At 34.6% G+C, this 16,904-nt stretch overlaps 1 protein-coding gene across 1 annotated transcript; it reads left to right on the top strand.

Moving 5' to 3' along the window:
- The first annotated feature begins 5,399 nt into the window (after positions 1-5,399).
- LOC125676162 (cell death abnormality protein 1-like) lies at positions 5,400-14,371 on the top strand. Its single transcript, XM_048914055.2, has 5 exons — positions 5,400-5,487; positions 10,891-10,946; positions 11,982-12,122; positions 12,981-13,127; positions 13,427-14,371. The coding sequence occupies exons 1-5, from the start codon at positions 5,417-5,419 to the stop codon at positions 13,489-13,491; spliced, it is 480 nt and encodes a 159-aa protein (XP_048770012.2). The 5' UTR covers positions 5,400-5,416; the 3' UTR covers positions 13,492-14,371.
- The last annotated feature ends 2,533 nt before the right edge of the window (positions 14,372-16,904 follow it).

The raw sequence follows: 16,904 nt of genomic DNA, 5'->3' as shown, positions 1-16,904 counted from the left end.
ATTGCCCATCACTACTAATCCGAGGATTGCCGATTGAGAACAATCTGGACACTTTTTAGCTGTGGTAAATACAGGGCGCTTCTTTATTGACTTCATCGGTGTAAAAAAAAAAATTACCATATAATATGCGTAACCACGCCGCTCTCTTTAGATAATTGTCCGCTCAACTCTAGTCTTTCAGATTTCAATACATCCACTTTACCCCGAAATTGCACATCAAGTTCGAGAATACGATTAAGTTTATTAACACAGAATTTACAAGCGTAACCACTGCTGTACCGTAAATGCGAATTTCATTCAATACTTATAAACTTTACTTGCTTCTGTAAACAGGGTTCTGTAGCTTTTTTAGTAGTTTTTAGCCATCAAAATATCGAAAAAACATTGCGTCATTTCATAAATATTCATGAAAATCGAGGATTTCGCAGATCATGTAGCCACGGTTTGAGGTAGGGTAGGTACTACATGTACCGGACTCAGTGACCATGGCTAGTGACGATGAACGAGATTGTGTTGGGGCATTTGGAGTTTATCGTACATCTCACTCGAGAATTTTTCACTCATATGGAGCCCTACCGGTGTAGATCTTCAAATTTAGACCTTTACTCGGCACTCAATGTCATTCAGCAGTGAGGGTCCTTTAACGTGCCGACTCCTACCGTGACTCGAGACCTCGGTTTATACGATTTTCGTGGAGATCCGGGATAGAATAGGTCCTCAGTACTCCGTGCTTGTTGTAAGAGGCGACTAAATGGGGCGTCCTTCGGATGAGACCGCTAAAACCGAGGCCCCGTTTCACAGCAAATGTGGCACGATAAAGATCTCTCCCCGCTCAATGCACATAAGCGCCGAGCGTAAGCCTAAATATTGACGTCTTAATATGAGTGGAGGATTCTCGAAAGGGACATAAACAATATACAATCAATCGGTTTATACGGTTTCACCGCGTACACCGACTGAATACATTTTGTTACCGGTAGATAGTAAATTTGATTAACAAACGGGTCGCTTAAAATTCCTATTTAAAGTATTAATTCATTATCGAATATTATTTCATAATCATCGTAGAACATTACATTGGGCTACTTTTCCTTATTCAGTAATTCTGAAATCAGTATGAATATACTTATGGAAAAGTAATACAATTTAGTCACTTCATGGTCATTGTAAGTATATGTAACATTATCATTTGACCAACTCTGCTAAAATATGATAAAATATCAATGGACGGTCCTTAAATATCTTATGTAAGAGTTTTTATGAAGTTGGCGAGCGAAAGCGAGCCAGCAAAAAAAACCAAAAACCTGATAAGAAACAAACCTCATGTCGGGTCCGGACCCCCCTCCCCTTATGAGAAGTCCGAGGATGCCCCCGTGATTTGTCAGAGATGGGGTCCAAGGACCCCACCTCTTGACAGATTTTAGGAGAGGGCGAGGGGCGGTCCCCCTCTGTATCCACACTCGGATTTTTTTAAATATCAATTTGATATACACATGTATATATATATTCTGATGAACAACTTTGGGCCTTTTAGTTTACGCTTATTGTTTAAACCATAATCAGGTATACTCTGTCTGCCTGTCTAGTTATGCCCCCCTTTGAAAAAGAGGGGACATATTGTTTTGCACCTGTCGGTCGGTCGGTCGGTCGGTCTGTCGGTCGGTCTGTAGACCATGTGTTGTCGCTCAATATCTTGAGAACCACTCACTTGATGATAATGATATTTCATATGTGGGTTAGTTATGAGTAGAAGAGGATCCTTATTGTTTTTCAGGTCAAAAGGTCAAGGGTCAATCTACTCTGGACATAGGAATATAATGTCCGCTCAATATCTTGAGAACCCTTTGCTTGAAAGACATCCAACTTGGCACACTGGTACATCCTAAGGAGCAGATGACCCCTATTGATTTTGAGGTCATATGGTCAAAGGTCAAGGGTTAAACTGGGCATAGGAATATACTGACCATTCAATGTCTAGGGAACCTTTTGCTTGACAGACATCAAACTTGGTACGCCAGTACATCTTCAGAAGAAGATGACCCCCATTGATTTTGAGGTCACATGGTCAAAGGTCAAGGGTCAAACTGGACATAGGAATATACTGTCCGTCAAATATCTCGAGAACCCTTTGCTTGACAGACATCAAACTTGATACACTGGTACATCTTCAAGAGAAGATGACCCCTATTGATTTTGAGGTCACGTGGTCAAAGGTCAAGGGTCAAACTTGACATGGGAATATACTGTCTGCTCAGTATCTTGAGAACCCTTTTCTTGACAGACATCAAACTTGGTACACTGATACGACTTCAGGAGAAGACGACCACTATTGATTTTGAGGTCACATGGTCAAAGGTTAAGGGTCACACTAAACAGGAATATACTGTCCGTTCAATATTTTGATAACCCTTCGCTTGACAGACATCAAACTTGGTACACTGGTACATCTTCAGGAGAAAATTACCCCTATTTATTTTGAGGTCACATGTTTAAAGGTCAAGGGTCAAACTGGACATAGGAATATACTGTCCGTTCAATATCTTGAGAACCCTTTGCTTGACAGACATCAAACGTGGTACACTGGTACGTCTTCAGGAGAAGACGACCCCTATTGATTTTCAGATCACATGGTCAAAGGTCAAGGGTCAAACTGGACATTGGAATATACTGTCTGCTCCATATCTTGAGAACCCTTTGCTTGACAGACATTAAACTTTGTACACTGGTACATCTTCAGGAGAAGATGACACTTATTGATTTTGAGGTTGCGTGGTCAAAGGTCAAGGGTTAAACTGTACATAGGAATATACTGTCCGCTCAATATTTTGATAACCCTTTGCTTGACAGACATCAAACTTGGTACACTGATACATCTTCAGTAGAAGATGACCCCGATTGATTTTGAGGTCACGTGATCACAGGTCAATGATTAAACTGGACATATATTGTCTCCTACATTTTAAGAATTATTTGTTTGATTGACACCATACCTGGTAAACTGGTGCAGCATAAGGAGTAGGTGACCCCTATTGATTTTTAGGTCACTTGGTCAATCCACTCTTGACATAGGAAGATATTGTCTACTCAATATTTGGAATTGACGATACTACTATCAATCAAGTGATGCATGTGTATAACCATTTTCAATTTTGCACCATGGGGGGCATATGTGTTTTACAAACATCTCTTGTTAGTTTTTGCATTGAAATTTATATGAAGATTTTGATAATTCTAAAATTTTCTCAAAGCCCCTAAATTTATGCACTAAACTGTGGGTAAAATGTGAGAAAAATAATCCTTCATTATTTACTCGTGTGGAATAGGGAAATTCTATCTCTGGAACAAGATTTGCTGTCTAGGACTCGGTAAAACATCGTCCTAGAGTGCGAATCTTGTCCCCTCGGTGGAATTTTTCTACCCCACTCATATTATTAATCTCAATGTCGTGAACTAACATGATTGTGACCATGATAAGTCATTATATTTTGTACACAGTACTAAGAAAAAACACTTTTTCCATATAAAATAAAATGACTTCTTTTTCATCAAGTACCAGTAGGCTAATTTGAAACCATTTCCTCATAAACAGATAGACCACGTTTGCTATGCTCTTCAAAACGAGTTTTCAAATAGAACAAAGAATTGTGGGTTTTTTTTTAAAAATTGAAGACATGTTACTAGTATACAAAAATCTATAGCTGAAACGAACAATTGATGAAAGAAGCGATTGATCCCAACAGGTAAAAATGCAAATCTGCGAAATATTGCGCACAATTAGAATGGTAGCTGTTGCAAAAGAGGGTGTTGCACCGAAGTGTGAACTTTCCCTAATCGGAGCTCGGTGCCAGCACTCATAACGTAGAACTGACCTTCCTCCATATTTATTCTTTTGTTGAGTATTTGCCATTTAAATACTTGTAGGATTCCCCAGTACTAAGGGAAAGCCAAATACATTTTTGTGTCAATAGATCATACATGTAGTCTGACCATATTTTTTGAAATCGTGAACATGAAATTGTCTTTTTTCTCCTGAGTATCAGATACAATGTTTACGGCTAAATGTTACGAGTGTTTCAAATATTTTTAATATTCCATAATACTACAATCTAAAAGCTCTTATACTCGTATGTATTATTTTTTATTATACTTTATTTACACGACTCGGACCACGATTTGCTATGGGAAGTTTATTACATATTAATAAAGTTCAACATAATTCGAGGTACATGCACCTGAAAACATTGATTCACCATAGCAATTTGCTACTGGAATACATATCATCTTCTCCACTCAATCTGTTTGACGATTATTTACCTTGTTTGACTTTAGGTTTTTCTTTCAAAGCTTTGCAAAGTTCACAACAGTTTTCCATAAAAGGAAGGATGCCTTTGTCAACAACTTTCTCTCATAAAAACATACAAGTTCTCTCGTTAGCAACATGGACTATTTAAACACATTATAGGTATTGCATGCTGTATTCGGCGTGTTTGTTGTGAGTCCTATTCACAAACCAAACAATATCCTGGTTGGAAGCTTATTTCAAGTTATTTCGAACTCAGCACATGGTAATAAACAGAGATTTGACATGAAACATTTATAAAAACTAGAAGTGTGTTTCAATTTAAAAAAATCTAGATGGAAAACGTAATTTGAAAAAAAAATGTGTTCATGAGGGATTCGAACCCAGTCGTTTAAAAAAAGAAAACACCTTTAAATATAAAAGTCGATTACCTTACCCACGCAGTAGACCATACATTACAAAGGAAAACTAACGTACTGGTGAAGCTGAAAATAATACCAGTGAAGTCGTTTCGATTTTTTGAAATTTACAACAACAACAACAACAAAAAAAGAAAAAAAGCCCCCTTGAAACAAAATTTCAAAGCGACAGTTTTTTAGTGGAAATCTCGAAGAACATTTATTTTGTTTCACGAAGACAGTTTTTCTGAAATTCGGGGATATCTCTTCATTTTAACGCAAAAATTATATCCATGTAAATCGCTTATTGCTTGATATAAAAACACCCTGAGTAATTATGAAATTCATGAAAACGAAATACTTTTAGGCACATATTTTCCCATTCAAGTACATCATCTGAGATAAAAGCGAAACAGTGTATATTCGTTACCATTTTCCCATGGAATTAAACAACAATTTGAAGTGCAATACAACGATAAATATATCTGTACCATAAAAACTTTTGATTTTAGATCAAGTTATTACAATTACATGTATATTAGGAAAGCTCTCGAAATTTCCCGGAAACTGTAATGAGATGGTTTGGATACGTATTGATAGCTTTAAATGATATTTTCACTACAAATAATGTCCGTATAAGCTCGAAAGTTCGATTCTGAAGTTCAAAATCCACAAACAGACATAACATTTCCAAACACGTCGGTACTGAGACACAGGAATGAAATTTTTGATATTTTTTTTCACTGCAGAAATTCTGTCGAAAGTATTTTCAGCCGAAAATTGCGGAAGGTAAGAATAATTGATGTATAGTTCATTAAAAGGAAATCTTTATTACAGTCCAATATGGTCTCTTATATATTTCATTTCAGCGAGGTAATTTCTTCTTGACTTTATCGTAAATGTCCATTTTCAATAGAGTAGTAATTTGTGTAATACTGATCATGATTTCTACATATGATTTTCTGAAAGCTTTTTTAATCTAGATTTCACTGAACAGCTTTCTTTCCTCCGTAACATTCCATTCAAGTTACCTTTATGCATATGTACGTTACCATTGAAAAGTTCCAATTAGTGCACCTTTTCATTATAAACTAATCGAGTTTTAGTTACACATTACTGAAAAGTTCTGAGTTATTACGACAAGAAAACGTAGACATTTGTTCTATTGTGAAAGTGATTTTCGAAATTCTGATACTGTAATCTTTAGGAATTACCGATGATAGCGATAAATGCTCTGTGACTGTGTACTCACCTTTGTCCATGTTTTGATTGATATATTGATCAATTATTATCATATACAACTTTTCTACAATGTTTAACAAAATATTTTCTGTTTTTAACGCATATAGGGTATATTCAGTTTTAGAGGTCAGTCCTTGAATTCTTCTAAAGGGGACGTAAGACAAAATTTGAAGATGGCATTACTTTGTTTAGAGTCACATTCTGACAAATTTATGTTCGATAATGTTTCTCATTTAGGAGATACGTAGAAAGCATCAAATTTTCTTGCATTATTCCCTTATGAATCTCTTATTACGTAATCAATGATCATGTTGCTGACATAAGGTTTTGTACAACGTCGTAACAAACAACTTTGCTTCATTATTTTTAGATTTGATACAAAATCATTTTGTGTGAAAAGATATCAACGAAAAAATATCCAAATTTATACATAATTATTATATTATATTGTAAATCAAATGTGGATTCTAAAAAAATTCTAAAGAACTTTTAGTAAACTTGAAATCAACAACATCAAAACGTCAGACTTTTCAACACTTTACACGACCATTCCTCGTGATGAATTAAGGACTAGACTTTTTGACATCATGGACAGAACTTCTTCAAGAAAAATGGAAAACGGAAATATTCATATCTAGTGATCAGTCATAAAAAAAACTTTGTTAAACACCACTCTGATTCCACGCACAAGTAGTCTGAAGCTGAAATTAAAAAAAACAAAACATGCTGGAGTTCCTCATTGACAATATCTTCATAGTCTTTGGTGATCAAGTCTTCCAATAGTCTGTTGGAATTCCCATGGACACGAATTGTGCTCCCTTGTTAGCTGACATGTTTTTATATTATTATGAAGCATGATTTATTCAAAAACTTCTACGTGAGAAGAAAAATCTCTTACTGTGGCCTTCTATGCGACATTTAGATATATCGACGACGTTTTATCTATCAACAATAATAATGTTCATCCATATGTCGATTCGATATATCCTTGTGAACTCGAAATAAAAGACACCATAAAGTCGTCCACTTTTGCTTCATACTTAGATATTCTATTGAAAGTAGATATTAACGGCAAACTAACAACTCAACTTTTATGATTAACTGGATGATTTCAGCTTCTCCATCGTCAACTTTCTATATCTATGTAGCAATATTCCACCATCAACTGCATATGGTGTTTATATCTCTCAACTGATTCGATACGCATGAGCTTGTTCTGTGTATGATCAATTTTTAAATCAAGGCAGGCTACTGACAGACATGTTGATGGTGCAGGGATTTCAACAGTCTCGTTTAAAGTCAGCATTTCGCAAATTCTATGGTCGTTATAACAATCTAGTTTGCCAATACAACCTATCATTGGGTCAAATGCTGTCTCGTGTTTCATACCGATTGTGAGGCCGTTCTTGGCACTCTGATTTTAACTACGGATAACTCCGTTTTCCTAATCAAGATATAGGGCTTACGGCGGGTGTGACTGGTCAACAGGGGATGCTTAGTCCTCCTAGGCACCTGATCCCACCTCTGATATATCGAGGGGTTCGTATTTGCCCAACTCTCTATTTTGTATGGCTTATAGGAGTTATGGGACTGATCACTGTTCGTTATCTTCACCTTTCATTGCTAATATTGTGGCGCTTTTTTCGAGCCCCACACAGGTCTGACGCTTTTTGCGGTAGAGGAATTGCAATAAACTTGGACACATCTACAAAGTTTCCTCTACAGTCGCTGAAAATTTCAAGTTGAAACGTTCAACAGTTTCTTTGAACACTCGCGGACAAACAGACACTCTGAACATTACCAGCTCCACACAGAAAATTATAAACGATTAAACCGGATGGTATGGGGAAAAGTCAGCTTGTGTAAGCGCAAGTGTACGATTTCACCGGGGCCAGTCGGAATATCGCTCGGCGTTTCCGTCATATCGGTAAAAAACGAGGTTTTTTCTTCTCTAGTGGACGAAAAATACCGAGCGATGTTCTGATTGGCTCCGGTAAAAATTTGTGCACACGCAATTGACTGTCCTATGAGAAGCCGTTTTACTATTTATTCGGAAAACAGATATCTTTTTGACTTTGAGAGATATCTCTCTATAATTCAAAAAGATATCTCTTACTTTAAAGAGATGTCAACTTTAAGAAATATTTCTTCACTTTAAGAGATATATCTTTAAAGTAAGAGATATCTATTTAAATTAGAGATTTATCTCTCAAAGTTAAAGAGATATCTCTTTCACTTTGAGAGATATCTCTTTGACTTTTAGAGATATATCTTTAAGATAGGGATTTCTTTTTAAGTTAAAGAGATATCTCTCTCACTTTAAGATATATCTTTATAAGATTGTGAAGGAAAATATCTCTTAAAACAGAAAATATATTTCTTTCCGAATTAAAGAGAGATATATCTCTAATTGAAAGAGATATCTCTCTTGGTTTTAAAAAATCATTCTTAAATGCACACGGAATGCTCCCCAAAGCAAAACGGGTTAGAAAAGGTCCTCAGTACCCATTGCTTGTCGTAAGAGGCGACTAAATGGGGCAGTCCTTCGGCATGACTGCAAAAACCGAGGTCCCGTGTCACAGCAGGTGTGGCGCGATAAAGATCCACCCCTGCTCAAAGGCCATAAGCGCCGAGCATAGGACTAAATTTTGCATCCATTCTCTGACAATGGTAACGTCTGAATATGAGTGAAAAATTCTCAAGAGGGACATTAAACAATATAAAAAAGCGCGCTAAAATGTGTTACATGGCAGAAGTTGGAAGTGACGAAATGCAGGCATTTTCGGCTTTCAATGTGCACACATGTATGAATGAAAAATACAAACGTCTTATACATATACTATTGTCTATTTACTTTGTCAAACAAATCTACTAGATCTACTGTTCAACACGGTAGAGATAACCTCATCTAAATGGTCAGCCATTTTGATCATGTGCACTAATGTATTACGCCATACAAAAGACAAAGATCATAGACCGGAGTAATCATTGTAATCAATTTTTCAGTAACCGGTAAAGATATATCTCTTTAACTTTAAGAAGTATCTCTCAAAGTTAATGAGATATCTTTCAAAGTTAAAGAGATATCTTTCAAAGTTAGAAAATCTCTCAAAGCTAAAGAGATATCTCTTTTTCGAATAAATAGTAAAGCGGCTTGCCATAATTTCATAATATGGATAATTTGCTTTTAATTTTTTCTCAGGGTCCACGCAATCAAGTGTTATGAATACTAACGTTAACTCATAAAAACGGAGCTTATTGACACGACCTGCATTTGTACAATGTAGAGTGGAATCTAACAGGGTAACACGTGACCGTACACATGGGGTGGGGGAAGAGTCAGCTTGTGTGGGCAAAAGTACATTTATATGAGAATCAGCAATGTTTTATAAACAATTATCAAATCTTTCTGGTTTGCGAAAAGCAGTTATTATCAAAGATGAAATCCTGAAAAATAAATACGGGGAATCACCCAATGAGATGATGACTACGCAACATTATATTTTGTAAGTTTATCGGCGATGATTGGCCATGGCCGCTTATAAATGTGGGTCTTGCCTTACAGGGTATCCCTAAAAAAACAAGCAAAACATATTCGAGCCCTGGGAACAGATGCTCAGATTGTTTGCTCACCTAGTACATAATAGAAATTTCAAAATGTCAATTGATGTAAAGTTAACATAGCAGTACTGCTGGTAAGCCAGAATGCCGCCAACATGTGGAAACGTTGTTCGCAACCATGACGATTGAAGGTCATTGGTGAAAACAGTCAGGTTTGACTTGAACTGAAATAATCAAAAGAAAACGAAGCAGCAGTAACCATAGGAAAGAAATAATAAAAAAGAATAATAATCATGAACCAGTTTACAAAATTATGTACCTGACGATCAAAATGTCAACAACAAAAAAAGGAGATATGGGAGGGAGGGTGAATTTTTTCTCGATGAATGACGAAAATGCAATATTACGTTATAGGATAAGTTAATAGCCTGGCAGTTACGGACAGTAATAAAACAGGGGAACGACCTGTTATCGTCAACATAGCAGAACGAGTGAAAACAAGTGGATACAAGATTAAATAATCTGAGAAGTGGATAGAATCATGAACGTGCAGCAAATAAAGATACGTTTCCCTTTGATAAAGGGGTTTAACCTCGAGTAATTCAATCTTATTAATGTTAATAAAAAAGATTAATATCATAGAGTCTGATTTATTCATTTATAATATTCACCTCAGCAACGCGTGTCAAAGGAGAAGTAATACATTGTTATTCAAATTTAAAATGAATATCATTTGTGAAATTGTACTGAGCTTTTATGAAACGAAAAAGACATTAAAGCTTGTGAGCATCGTTATTTTGTTACCAGACTTATATCACTGGATTAAGATATTTTCTTGTCAGATATGTACATGTATCATTAGATGAGGTATGAAACTCGAACGTTATTATCTAGACCTGATTGTGTCCCCTGTTGAATTTGAAGCAAAAAAAAACACAAACAAGGATGACACTTAATTCGGAGGTTAGAGTTGAACGCTGCAAATATTACATTTCCATCTGATCTATATATTATTACAGGTCTAGCAATAAGACTTATAATGCAACACTTGTATGTTCCAAGATTTAAAAAACACTGTTTTGAAATATATTTTCATTTCAACCTATAACTATAAACATTAAGCTTCTGTTTGAAACACATGCATATGGTCCTTTTCTAAAGACAACTACTTGTATTATTACTAAACTCATCAAAGGTTACTCTATCATCAATGAAATTTTATGTAAAATTACTATTATAGAAAAGAATCCGGTTTGTCGTCCTCAACAGTAATTAATTTAGATTCGATTTAGAATACGATTTGACTTGGAGTTGGTGAGCGGTGTAGGTTTCTATATATTGACATATGCTTTCTTTTAAAAATATTGTAGTTGTAAAATCATTTTGCAGTTTTGGAAAATGCTGTAATGGATACGTATGGGATGATCAGTCTGGATCCTGCAAAAGTATGTGCTATGATATTTGATTTATTTTACAGCTAGACAAAGATGAATGCCACTTCTATAGGTTTTGATAAAATGGGAAAGACATCTTCATTAAAGATTTTGTATACCGTGATATTGCTGTAAACTGTTTTGTGGTTATGTCTGGAAGACGCATATGGCGATTTCCAAATCTAATAGATTTAAATGGGACTACTTATGATCAGTTGTTTTTCCAAAATTGATCATTTTCAAAAATTTAAATGTAAAGAGTGTTTTATTGTCACTCGTTGAACATTTAAAGAAAAACAAATGCTTTTATCCTGTAATCCTCTCTTTTTCGACGTAATAAAGGTAATCTAATAACCAAAGTGATAGGCTACTATTCTTTGTTACTTTAGTAAAATGTAAATCATTATTTAGTTAAAGAAGAAGATAATTTTCAAGTATAACATTAAAATTATGTAAGGTGTTGGGACAGGTATATGACATAAACTAAGGCTGTGAATATTTTTTGTTTTCTTTTTACATATATTTCACAAATGAAACAGTGCTGTACTTTTTTTGAAACCTTGTATACAGTAAAGCCACTAAGAAACGTTATGTCAAGTAAAGCTACCCAAAGTTGCAACTGATATTGGCGTACAAGATATGTAAGACAGAGAGGTAGACTAGTGTGCACTCTCTATTTGTCACCTTTTGGCAAAAAATGATAAAATATTCGGAATGTTCGTTACCTTTGTGACCTTCTTGTGAACTTGGAGTATGCCATATTTCAAAACAGATATTCATTTTTGGAGACCCGATTTAGTTTACTAAGTAATGATATGAAGTTTTGTCCATGTCGATTTCTCAAAATGTGGTCCACATAACGTCTTTGTTTTGCCCTTACCGTGATGAAAATTGCAATGTGTACATACATATTGACATTTCCAATGTCTTTGCTATTGATACCAAACGACAGATTGTAAAGTGCTTATGCATTGTTACTATCTTTGTGAAATATATAGTTTAGTAAATACATTTGATGGTATATTGATCTGTTATTTACTTTTTTAGGGTGTTCTAGAGGTTTTTATGGACCAAAATGTGAAAATTATTGTCCATACCCAACATATGGACAAGAATGCCAATCGTTATGCAACTGTATTCAGCAATTATGCCATCCTATAAACGGTTGCAAAGATAGTTTGAAAATAAGTAAGAAATGTTAAATCTAATATGATCTGATATGATCGTATAATTATGACGAATTGTTTATAATAAGCTTAATAATATTCATTAATCAATATTTTAGCTTTTTTCATCATAGTCTTCTCGTCGTTTATATGTTAACTTTTTATTTTATATTTTGGACACTGTCTCCAGAATCCTATTATTAATTTCAATACAATTTGTCATATTATATCCTTCAGTGAATAGATTTAAGATTAATTCGAAGAAGCATGCCTCTTGTATAGGGAAGTAATTAGGAAGAAGCGAAAAGAGTGTTAAAAAAAACCCCACAAGAACCAGCAGGTCAGAAATCCTAGGAATGTAATCATGACATGGGGAACATCGCAGGAAGCATCAATTTGAATTTAAAATTTTGATTATGATATTTACGAGAAAATGTGACAAATCTTCTCAAGAACAGAACGAATACGGTTTTTCAAATAAATGCTTAAATACTTACCTTCTAGTGTGTTCAAACACTGATGTCAGGGCCAGGGTGTGACCACAATAAAGATTGAAAATTTTACACGACAACATACTTATTTAGAATTTTTCTCATAAACAAGTTTAGAAATTGTCAAACTGATACATATCTAAATATCATTATGAAGTATATTAATAAGTTTTGTTCTGTCCATGACCCCGAGGACTAGTGAGTATCTTACATTTTATCAAATTAAAGTACAATACAATAATCTTCTGTTAGTGTAAATTCAAGATAGTTCATATCAAATTATTTTGGTTAAGGAGGGACTAGGATGTGGGTTTAAAATATTACATGAGAAAATGCGAATGTTTGTGTGAGCTATGTAACCCTATGGACGTCTTGTTTTAATTATCTAGGATATACTACGGGGCAAACTTTGTTTTCAAAGACAATTGAAGGAAAATATATACCTACTAATGGAAGTCAGCCAACAAAAGAAGTGAGTGTCACAGAGAACTCAACAGAGACTTACGAAGACATTCCAAAAGGAGACAAGGATACCAGTAATCATAGTTTTATCATTATGATTGTGTGCATCAGCATATTTTTCAGTGCAACGATTTGTGTACTTAGTGTGGTTTGCATTTATAATGCAAAAAGGAAAAGAAAGGGCAATAATACAAGACAAGTTAGTTCTCGATCATCAACCAAAAACGAAAATCATAGTAGAAGAAAATCTTCAAAATCATATATCAAAGAAGGAAATGCAAGAGAAGATGAAAATATTGATAATGGAATGGTTGAAAGAGACAGGAATAATCCTATAACTATTGAAGTTCAAAACAACGATATGTCTTTACAGTCTGCCGAGCAGGATCTGTATTTAACACCATTGCACATTGGAGGAAGGAGCAGCGTTTACCATAATGTAACCGATGTCTAAAACCAATTGACTGTTATTACTAGTTGTTGATCTGTCAATATTTATTTTCCCCCAGAAACTCCATGCTATTGGATCATTTAAAGTGTACGATGTAAATAAAAGGTTAATCAAAATTATGTTAATTGTGTCCGTGAAATTCATTTTCAGGATAAATTGGCTAAATATCAACAAGTGTGGAAAATTCAGCGTGACACATAGATTTTACAAACTTATATTTATGTTCTACAGTAACTTAAAATTCCATTTGTGGTTTGTACATTGATGGATAAAAGGAATACACAACACAGTGCACGATTAATGAAATTGTTATTTTTAGAATGGCGATAGTAGTAAAACATTATTACAGAACAGAAGAATCAACCTACAAATGAAAGGCATCATTAACCAATTGGACGATATCCCCATAGTATAAAATACAGAGAAACACTAGCTAGATATATGAAAAACATGTCGTTCCATATAATACCACAGTGCAAACCTACAGACGCCACCCAACTTGAACTTGACTTTCCTGAAATATGAATACACATGTGATTTTCTTCCTTCCAACTTGTAATCTGTATGCGTTGTTTGGTGACAGGCACAACCTGTAGACCATTTGTAATTACATGTAAAACAAATTATGCAACAGTCACGATAAAATACAATGTCTTTCGTTGAAACATATAGGACTATAGCAGACACATTCTCGCCTTTAACCATTCAAGTATAATAACCCCCACATTTTGTACAGCAGGCAGCATTTGATTAGAAAGATTTATGAAATCAGATACATACTGACCTATCCTAGCATTACATGTCCCTGTATTCATTCTATAAAACGAATTAAAATTAAAGTGGAAGTGTGCACATGACCAAAACACACAACAGACAGCTTCTGGTTTGTGTTAGTTAATTATTCCAGGCTTATATAAAAAATTCTATACCGAAAGTACCCTTTACTTTCCAGTTTTTGAATAACATTTTCTGAGAAATCTAGTTTTGCTGCATGGGTTGCCGCCACAATGAGGAAACTGTCCTTTGTACCAAGAGGGGTCAAGACAAATGAATTTCAAATCTTTGTTAAACTTTTATAAAACAAAAGAATGGTTGTCCTCCCAAGAGATGATATGGTATACAATAGGTGTATGATCTCTGTTTAGCTGGGAAGCAGACAAAAAAGTTAACTTAGCTCTTGCAATTGTAAACGTGAAAGATATTCAGCAGCTGTATTATGCTTTCCACATATATATTTTGCTCTGAAATATGTTTTGCTTCAGTGTATCTAACACCAATTTTTTCACTATTCTCATCAAAATTTGACCTAAGAGTCTTTGATGATTCGGATAATTTTGCATGCAGTCGGCTGTAGTCTACGGAAGCCTATAAGGGTCAAGTTAAGAAAAAATAATATGTCGAATAAACGACATAATATGTCGAATAAACGACATAACTATGTCGAATAAACGACATACATGTGTTGAACTAGTGACATAAGGAAACGTCACACAATCTCATGCATGATGGATGAAGACTTGCACACGTTTCTACGGGAGGGAGGAGTTGGTCCAGATGCGATTCAAAAGATGGAAGATGATAAAATATTGGATGGGGCACTTATCTCTAACCCGCTGGTTTGTGACAAGTTGGTGACATGTTTTGATTCAAGCTAGTCCCATCAATTTTGCCAATTTTTTGTCATGTGTTTTTTATTGTGTATATACAGTTTTGTATCCATGATTGCTCTATATTAATTAAGGCAAATTTAAGATATGCTCTTATTGTATTGTATGTACCTTTTTGGGTTGTTCTCATTTTCCTTGTGACAGGTGTAACATATATTTTATATAGGACAATTCTGCTACATGTATATTGTTTTTACTTACATTGGCGTTTGTAATAAATGCTCTTTTTCAATTCAAAGTATGTTGTTATTATCTATTGGCAAAAAACAGAGCAGAGTAGACTCTGGTAGAAAGATTTGAAGGAAAAACAGTCTATGGTATAAAACAGACGATGGTATAAGTTGTTATTGTATCTATGTTTAATGCTATAAGTTAGCCCTGCATGTGACACATCCGTAGGAAGTACTACGATATCTCACAAGGTACCGTTTCATATCATGTATATGACCGATATGCGATTTATAGCTCTGAATTTTATTAAATTTTCGAGGCACAAGGTGTTGTATTTTGATGCATGTTTTAGTTTTGTTAAAGATTGTGAAAAACATCTTTACGCCCTGCTTAAATTCTGTATTTGTTTGCATTATTGCAAACTGCAAAATACCAGGTTTTCTCTATTATTACAGTTAAGCATGTTCAACTTTTGAGATGTAGACCGAATGTTTCATGTAAACAATAACGGATCATAGACTTCTCATAGAGCTTATTTCTGTTAAAGTTACGAGGAAGTATAATAAACCATTAACTACATTGCATATTTTAGTATATCATATGCACTCGAATCATAGTCATCAAAATAAGGAAACTTAGCACTGCACTAATTGAGGGGGTTGATTTCTTCCATATTGAGATAAATCATAAACGATCTCCGCAAGTTTCTGTACAATGTTATGCCTTCTCCTACATCCACGGGATATTGCCACCCATTTTCTTCCATGTAAATGCAACATAGTTCACTTATCTGCTCGTCACATGTAACATCTTTGCGAAACGAACATTCTTCAGCACATACATTAATCTTTTGCTCAGATGTTAATTGAAGATAGTTGCTTGTGTTGAAGAGAGATAGAATATTGTACATCACCATTGGTCGTCCATGAGGGCAGTTTTGATTTCTGGTGGGGCTAATGTGATGTGAATTCCATGACTTGGAAAATTCATCAAGGTCAGCCTGAAAAATCAATGATGTTCATACATTCAGTTCAGAGCCGTTATTTGAAGATGAAATTAAAACATAGTCCCAGTGTGCACACTTCGGTGCGAAAAGTACATGAAACGCCGTTGTAACATAAATTCAATTATTTGAAGACATCTTGAATTCAATTATGATGAATTGAATTATGAATTATTATATCTTTAAATACGTTTCAGCATTTAAAGATATCTTTAATTAATTAAATATATCTTCCAATATTTCATATCTTCAAATAATTGAATTTATGTTAAAACGGCGTTCTATAAAAGTGTTTGGATATAACAACGGGGAATCATAGAACTATGCGCACCTATCAATGTGAAGAACACTAACAGAACAAGGGATTAAAAAAAAAAATTGAAAGTAGAGATAATAATGAAGGGTGATAGTGTGAACAGATCACGAAAAGACATCATGACGTTTTTATTCCTTCAACAATTGTCAATTGAAACATTTCCAATCGATACGATTGCTACTATCCTCAAAATGCATCAGAATCCACCAAATGTGTTAAAAAATTAGACATTTTTTGTTTAGG

This window comes from Ostrea edulis, chromosome 3 (assembly GCF_947568905.1).
Source record: "Ostrea edulis chromosome 3, xbOstEdul1.1, whole genome shotgun sequence".
Classification (NCBI taxonomy): Eukaryota; Metazoa; Mollusca; class Bivalvia; order Ostreida; family Ostreidae; genus Ostrea; species Ostrea edulis.
The sequence above is the reverse complement of the archived record's forward strand: the minus strand, read 5'-3'. Positions and strand labels throughout refer to the sequence as shown.